General features: G+C 39.2%; 1 protein-coding gene and 1 long non-coding RNA gene across 2 annotated transcripts in view; one reads left to right on the top strand and one right to left on the bottom strand.

The window, feature by feature from the left end:
• SPINK8 (serine peptidase inhibitor, Kazal type 8 (putative)) overlaps positions 1-4465 on the top strand; it is a 13579-nt gene extending 9114 nt beyond the window's left edge. Inside the window, exons 2-4 of the mRNA XM_011375448.1 lie at positions 754-875; positions 3807-3849; positions 4430-4465. Coding sequence (XP_011373750.1) covers positions 754-875; positions 3807-3849; positions 4430-4465 — 201 coding nt within the window. The remainder of the gene's footprint in view (positions 1-753; positions 876-3806; positions 3850-4429) is intronic.
• Positions 4466-5814: 1349 nt separating this feature from the next.
• The window catches only part of LOC111729588, a 14460-nt gene continuing 11661 nt past the window's right edge, over positions 5815-8613 (bottom strand). The window contains exon 2 of the long non-coding RNA XR_002776299.1: positions 5815-6047. This is a non-coding gene — a long non-coding RNA (uncharacterized LOC111729588). The remainder of the gene's footprint in view (positions 6048-8613) is intronic.

The following is an 8613-nucleotide window of genomic DNA, read 5'->3' as shown; positions in this document are numbered from 1 at the left end:
GAGAACAGGAATGGGGAGGTGGGGGCCAGAGGGGACTTGCAGGGGAATAGCACCATGATAAAAGCTGAGTCATCGACTATACGTAGCACATTTTATATGTTCCTGAGCCCTCTTCCCATTCATTATCTCAATCAGTTCATATAACTCTTAGGAGATGGAAGGAAAGTATTTTGCATCATTAAGTGGATGATGAAGCCACGGCTCAGATTCAGGTCTGTCATACACTGTGGCGGTCACTCTTTCCGCTAAGATATACCGAGACATCCATCCTGCCTCCCACACTCCAAGGACACACAACGTATTCGCTTTATCCCCTTCCTTCTACATCCTAACTCTGCTGTGACAAGTCAGAGCCCACTGCTGTCTGAAGCACCACACACAAGTCACTCAGTAATAGTCATAAGGAAATTCTAACCTTGACAGACATTTTCCCTTTGTAATGTAACAATCCCAATTTGCAGTAGGTAGGGCAAGGATTTTCACCCTAATAAGGAATTTATAGCTCAGACTAGGAAGCCCACAGATTACATATTATATTATAATATGTTCTGTTATGTCATTATATTTATTAATTGTATTAATTATATTGTTGGTGGTAAGTGTCATGGGTCAAACACCGAGGCTTCTGCAGCCTGCTCTCCCAACTCCTGGTATAGGGCTCCTGGTTCCATCCTCCTCCCCCACTACCAGTGATCACTGTCAGAGGGCCTGGACGAAGGCATCTAAAGCAGTAGTCTGTTGTCTCGCCTTCAGGTCGACTGCATCAACAATATAAATCAGTGCTGGTTCTTCTCCTACACCAAGCCAAGTGAACCCATATGTGGCAGTGACCAGGTTACCTACAACAGTGAATGTCATCTCTGTTTCATACTTTTGTGAGTCTTGATTTTATTCTCCCTTCTCTCGAGTCAGGAGGCTAAAGGCGGCCAAGGTAGGAATGACATCTTCAGAATGCTCCAGACACTACTCCACTACTTGCTTCTCCATTTCTTCCATCCTTCCCTGTGCTCCCCAAAGTGGTCCCCATTCATGCGATGCACAGCCCCGTGAGATGAGGGTGCCGTTTCTGGCCTGGATAAAGACCAAGTGGAATGAACTCAGTAGCAGGTAGACACAGCATTCAAATCATGTGACCATGCATGAGGATTATCCTCAGGTCCCTTCAAGCCGGAGAACAGAACCCTGATGAAGGAGGAGGAGGGTCTGGGTGATGAATCTTCCCAGCGGATCATTTACTGATGGTCGAATGGATATCATTCTCCCAAACAACTGTCTTTAGTTTTCAGTCTGGTATGAGATTCAGTCTTTGGGTCCATCTTATGTGAGCAGCTTTGGATGATGATTATGTAAAATGCCAAATTCTCTGGTCCAGAGAAAATAGTGAGGCCTGGAGGTTTTCATCAAGGAGACTGCCTTAGAGGCGGGAGGATCCCCTGACATCTGCGTTCTCCTTTAAGGAGAAGAGCCACAGTCTTAGGTAACTAAGATTTAGAGATTAAGTCCTATATTTTAAGAGAGAGGAAAAGCAAAGACATGAGAGGAGATAAAACTTATGTCTTTTTCCCCTTCCTCTTCTTGGCTTCTCCTTAAAAGAAGGAATAATAATCTTGGTGAGGATAAAAGATGTTGGCTGGGCAGGATGGGACTTTTTTTGCATTTCTGGTTGCATAAATAGCTAAACTTACACTAAAACCCATAAAAGAGTTGTGAGGTAAACAACTTTGGTGTCAGCCCCCATCACTAACAATCAGATATCTAACAATCAGAATGCACACCTGGGGATTCACATCATAGATTCACAGAACACTAGAACCAGGAGACATCTGAGAGACAGCTACCAAAGAATTCATTTTGACTCTATTTTTGAATTATATTCTTAGCAGTTACCATGGGGATTGCAAGTAAAATTTTAATTTATGATAATCTAGTTTGGATAAATCCCAAATTAATTACAAATTATTTTTTAAAAACTTTGCTTCTATAGAGCATTCCACCTGCTCTTCTTTGCACTGCTATTATCATGCAAATCACACCTCTATACATTGTATGCCCATCGATACATATTTATAATTATTATTTTGTGCAGTTGTCTTTTAAATCAGAATATACCTAGGAGAGGAAATTACTGGGTCATACGGTAATTATACGTGTAACTTTTGGAGGAACCACCATTTTCCACAGACTTTACATTTTACAATCCTTCCTGCAACATTGAAGGCTCCCATTTCTCCATATCCTCACTGACAATTTTTTACATCCATCTCGGTGAGTGCGAAATGATATTTCGTTATGGTTTTCATTTGCATTTCCCTAATACTAATGATGCTGAGACTATTTTCATATACTTGTTGGCCATCTGTATACCTTTTCTGGAGAAATGTCTATTTGAGTCCTTTTTTTATTGCAGTCTTTTTTTTTTTTTTTTTTTTTGAGTTGTAAGAGTTCTTTATATTTTCTGGATATTCAGGGGTGGCTCCATAGTGTAGTGGTTAGCACTTCTGCTTTACATGCAGAAGGTCTTGGGTTCACACCCCACGTGGAGCCACAGACTATAACCTAGGTGCCCTGGGCCAGGATGTGTGCCCCCTAGCCCCCAAGTGCATGGGAGGAGACACCCCGCCCTCAGAGATCCAGTCCTTAAGGGGAGATGGCAACATCTGTAGGTCAGGGGTGCAAATGGGGAGGGGGGAATAAAAGAAGATGAAAAGAAAAGAAAGTGGGTGTCCTTGTCTTATCCTTGATCTTAGAATCTTTCAGTCTTCTACCATTGAGTATATTAGCTGTAGGTTTTTCACAAATGTTCTTTATCACACTGAAGCAGGTCTCTTCTATTCCTAATTTTCTGAGTGCTTTTATTATGAAAGGGTGTGGGATTTTTGTCAAATACTGTGGGGTTTTTATGTAAATTGAGATGAACATGTTTTCTTCTCTTTCATTCTATTACTACAATATTATTACACTGGTTGATATTTTTAGGTTGAATCACCCTGAATTCTTGAGAAAAGTCTCATTTGGTCACAGTGTATAACCCTTTCAATATGCTGTTGGATTCAGTTTGCTAGTATTTAGTCAAGAATTTTGCACCATATTTATAAGGGATATTTCTCTACAGTTTTCTTTTTCTATGATGTCTTTTTCTTTGCTATAATTTCTTTCCTATAATTCTGGTTCTATGGAATAATTAGGAAGTGTTTATTCCTCTTCTATTATTTAGAAGAATTAGAAAAAGATTGGTATTATATTTTATTTAAATGTTTGTTAGAATTCACTCATAAAGCCATCTGGTCCTGAACTTTGTTAGGTTTTTTTTTTTTTTAATTACTGATTCAATCTCTTGATATAGGTCTGTTGAGATTATCTATTTCTTCTTGAGTCAGTTTAGGTAATTTGAGTGTTTCTAGGAATTTGTCCATTTCATGTAGGTTATCGAATTTGTTGATGTACAATTGTTCACAGTATTCCCTTATAATCATTTTTATTTCTTTAAAGTCAATAGTAATACTTTAACTTTCATCAAATGCATACTTTAAATTTATTGCACATTCTCTTTCCAATACTCTGTATTTCTACTTAAATATTTGAGATTATTTTGAATTGTTTATAGTTGATTTAAGGCTGTTTTATACATTCGATCTCTTTGACAAATAAAGATCTATATAGTATTTTAAAATATTTATTAAATAAGAATTCATTATTAGCAGAATGCTTCCTGCTTAAACTTAGCTAAAGATTATCAAGTAAAACAGTCATAGATTATGATATGTCATAGAACAAAAATAATCATTTCAAAATATAATTTCTTTCAGATATAAAGAGTTTAACATAACTAAACTGCATGATGGACCATGCGTAAGTCAAGTCACTTTTATTTTTCATTTCTATGAGTAAACCAGATACAGTTAAGAGCTCACTGTTTTAAATATTGTTATAAAAAATTAATATTGTTTTAAATATTGTTATAAAAAATACATAGACAATAATGTAATAAACCTCATGTCTATCACATAGATTCTACAAAATGCATAGTGTTTGCCATATTTCTTTCCTCTTTTATTTGTTTCTTTGATGAAGTTTATTAACACAAATCTCAGACATGTCATTTCACTACTACATACTTCAGAGTGCATCTCTAAGAAGTGTGAACATTTCCTTACACACCAACGATGCTATTTTACACCTAACTAGTTCCTTGTCATCTCCTAATACATACTTCACGTTCGAGTTGTCTCAACCATCTCAAAAATAACATCGTCTGATGAAAGAAAATGTACTTTGATGTGATAATTAAGCAGTGAAGATCAACTACCCCACCCGTTTTCTTCTCTGCCATGTCCATTTTCTGGGATATTGAGAAAAGACACTACTTGGAAGTGGAAGGTTATTCTAAGAGTGAATAATCCTGCTCTAAATGTTGTGTCTTTGGATTTAGAGTCCCAGGGACAAAGCAACAGCTCAGCCGATGTGATACAGATCATTATAGTATTATGGGGCATGGAAATGGTACTGGGACAAATCATCTTGAAAGAGAAAATAAAGACCGTGAAAGATAAAGCAGATAAAAAGACAATTATATAATTTTGTAATAATTTTATGACAATATCTCTTGACACAATCTCAGTAAAAAGTTTAGAAAGCTCATCTGATTTACAGACCACTTGAAGAAGGTCTATAACCTGAATGTTCTCTAGTTCCGCTAAAGAGAAATCATGAAGACTTTTAGGCATTTTCATGATTTGGGGTAGTTTTGAAAAGACCTCACATGATCTCTATTTCTGTTAGATTCTTTTGACCTGGGCTAATTCATAGAAAATCCTGCTGAATCCCTTCCACTTATATTTGGACCACAGCCCTTGTCAAATAAAGGTTTTATGTCCATCTAGTTTTATGTCCATCCAAACCTGTGTCTTCAAAGAGATGCCTTTAAACTTAAAGATATCCATAGAATGGTGTCTGAAGGCTTTCTTCTGTCAGAATTTCTTTTTGCTTAGGGAGGTCAGTCTTTTGTGCTAGTCATGCCTTCAACCGATTGGGTGAAACCCAACCACATTGTGGAGGGGAATCTGCTTTACTCAAAGTCCACTGATTTAAATGTTAATCTCACTCCAAAACACCTTCACAGAAACATTCAGAACCTTTGACTAAATATCTGGGCACCACATAAAATTAATTATCACAAAGCCTGTCCCTGAACCACTGGTTGGAAGACAGATGCCCTCCAATGCAAAGCACCTGCCCCGGGGACCACTACATGAACAAGCAATGAACTTTTTATTTTATTTGAGTCTTTCCACTTTTGTTTGTTTACTAGATGCTACTTCAGTCTGCCTAAGACAAAAATCAAGATACTATAATCATCAATCCAGGGGTAGGCTGAATCACAAACTATTAATACTGTTAAGGAGGTTATGAAATCCTGCTGAATATTTGACCGACCTACAAAATCAGTAACATTTCTTTACAGCAGTAACATCCAACTGGAAAATAAAATAAAAAAATAATACATCACTCAAATTAGAACCAAAAACTATGAAGTATCTGGAAATTAACCTATCTAAGAATAAGAATATTCAAGACTTCCAAAAAGTTTCAAACTCAATCAAAGAATATTTAAGATCATATGAATCGAAAAGGAGAGACAGTCCATGTTCCTAGATTGTAACTTAAGTTGGATGACTGTCCTCCACCTTTTCTGCCCCATGGCTCTTCTGGGGTCCAAAAGACTCACAGAGGCACCCACATTCTTAAGCCTCCTCTTCTCTGCCCACTTCCACTCTCTGCTTTTTCCTTCAATGAAATTAGAATGTCTCTAATCTGCCTTAATTCATAAAATAATTGTTTGGCATTCCCCCTGCTGGACTAAGGGTGTAGTTACCACCGTGGTATTTTTTTCTCTTAATTTCCCCAAATTTGATTTATTAAGCAGATACTTCTTTTGCAGGAAAACTCCTGAACTTCTCATGAAGCATTAGAGAACCCGCTGAATCCCCAGACGACCGAGTCACACATAACGGCTGCTTCCTCAAGTAGATCCCCTTTAGTGAATGCTGCTGCTGGAGAAAACCAGTGATTAGGATCAAACTCATTGATCTGCCTCTTCAGTAAATGATTCTCAGCAGACAATCTAGCTGGCATTTTTCTTGGTTCATAAGAATCTTTTTAAAATATCAGTTATTCTGTTTTCATCCCAAAACTACATGACTTCTGCCATGGGCTCCCTCTGTTCCCACATAGTGACCAGTGAGCACAGAAGTCTAAATGAGGAAACAGGTGCCTCCACGAGCAATGATATTTACCACATGAAGGCCCGGGTCATCACTGAGCTAAATATGTGTCACGCGGGTGACATGGCTTTCAATACATCAGGATCTGATTTGAGAAATTTTAACCATACCGTAAGAAATTCGGAATTTTATTCAAAGAAAACTATCGAACACAATACTTGGAGTAGTGCCTGGCCCCAGTAAGCTTTCTAAATACTTCACATGCACTAACTTATATGAGTTTCACAACAAATTTAAGTATAACCTCATTTTATAGACAAAGAAACTGAGGCTTACAGAGTTTCACACAACTCCACACGGAGGATTCTGTTAGAAAGAGTTGCATAGATCTTTATATAAAATATTTGGTTTTGGTCCTAAGGAAACACATATATACACATGCACATATTAAGCTGAGAAAGGATGAAGAAATAACACGTGTGTATGTGAAGCTTCAGGGACAGAAAGCCGAGCACGTATAGCTCAGCTCCTTCTTCCCTCCTTGATTCTGGGAACAACTGGTTCTTCTGCTCTGTGTTTTAAGTCTTACAGGAGTAGGCTCTACCCTTTGGCAGGGGTGGAGGCTAAGTTTTAGTCAAAGGAATATTAAGATCTGATGATAAGGCAGAGAATGTAAAAAAGAGAGACCAGGCGAGAAATGTAGGCATCACACCATCACTTGTAAGATGAGGTTCTCATGGGACTAATACTTGAGGCATTTCAAATGCTTTTCAAGTTGGCCGTGTTGAATATTGGCTACTTTGCTCATAGGCAAGCGTTATTATAAATCTGATTTTATATACAGGCTGGGGTGAATGAGCACCTTAGCCAAATGCTAGTCGCATGGTTCAGCAAAGGTACCGTCCAAAGGCAAACACTATGGTTTTAGCATGTGCGGGCTACAGTCCGGGCCTCAGAGCACAGTCGGTTGCGGTCTGACCCTTAGTTACATCAGCACTGGCCTGGCCTTCGCACAGACCCACTGCCTTCCCTTCTCTGTGGGGCATCTGCAAACCCGAAGCAGCAGCGGGAGTCTCAGTGAGCGGCCTCTGCTGAGGCACAGATCTGACTGTAGGGAAGTTTTTCTCTATACAGTCTTTAGGTATCAGGGCAAAACAATTACCTGGTCCTTTACGGTTTCTTATATAGTTCGACTGGCTAGGGGCTTTAAACACAGTTAAGTTCCACATATGCTAAGGAACACAAGTGTGTAAGCTCTGAACTTTATTATTTATTCATTCATTCATTCATTCATTCATTTTAGTTCTGAACTTTACATTCTTAGTCCAAGCCTATGGGCAGCACAGAAAGGCAGGCCCAGACTCCATCCCTTATGCTGTTCTGAGCTAAACTCAAGGCCAAAGGACAAAATTGATGAAACTCACACATTTTTTTCCTACATGGTTTAAGGGTCACTCCAACCTACCAGTCATCTTGTCAATAACTCTGGTCATGGTTTTATAGTTCTGAGATTTAAATAGCAGCTTCGATTGTAAAAACACGGTATGATTTATTTATGACAAAAAAGGAACCGTGCCCTTATTAGACTAAAGTAGAAAAAACACTCAATGGAATTACCACAGCCACAAAGGTTAAGAAGGTAACGAGAAAAGCCTGTGCCTGGACGTCGCATACACTCAGGAAGTCCTGGAAGAAGAGCAGAGGTTAGAGACCTGCTCTATCGGATTAGGAGCAGGGCAAGAATGAAAACAAAGAGAGATGTCCTTAAGAGATCATCTAAAAGAGGCTCATTTCCTCAACACTGAACTGTAGCTTAGCAAAGAGCCAGCTCCCTGGGTCTTCCTTCTCTCCAGCAAAGTGCTAGACACTCAGAGAGCCTTCTGGAAAGCAGTAACGGAACAGCAGAGAGAAAATTGCCCCAAGTGCCACTCCTCGCCTGACACATCCAGAAGCTGGGGACAGTATCTTGAGGAGCACATGGCAGAGGTATCAAGTCTCACTGGATCCCTAGGGGAACAAATTTTAGAACAGCAGCTCTAGCTGAAAAAAGGAAACGAAAGTAATTCTCAACTGAAACGTGTCGGGTAAAGAAGCACCTCCCCCAGGAGGCAGGTGTCCTGGGCTTGAGTGACTCAACAGCACCAAGCAGTGGCCACTGAAGACCGCTCACAGGGGACTGGGGAAGCTATGTCCTCATAGCCCACCCTCAAAGCAGCCCTGGGGTGCCAGAAAGAGGACTCAAGGGGAAATAGTATAAGAAACTTGAATATATTGGATGAAAAATAAAAGCCTGGTTCTCAAGGAAGGCCTGGTTGGGACTCCCACAACTATAAATTAACACTGTAAGGAGGAGGCATCATCTTAAATACTACTCTCTAGAGACAAGACTAGA

The sequence above is a fragment of the Pteropus vampyrus genome, unplaced genomic scaffold (assembly GCF_000151845.1).
Source record: "Pteropus vampyrus isolate Shadow unplaced genomic scaffold, Pvam_2.0 Scaffold271, whole genome shotgun sequence".
Classification (NCBI taxonomy): domain Eukaryota; kingdom Metazoa; phylum Chordata; class Mammalia; order Chiroptera; family Pteropodidae; genus Pteropus; species Pteropus vampyrus.
This window is presented reverse-complemented; position numbering and strand designations above follow the sequence as displayed.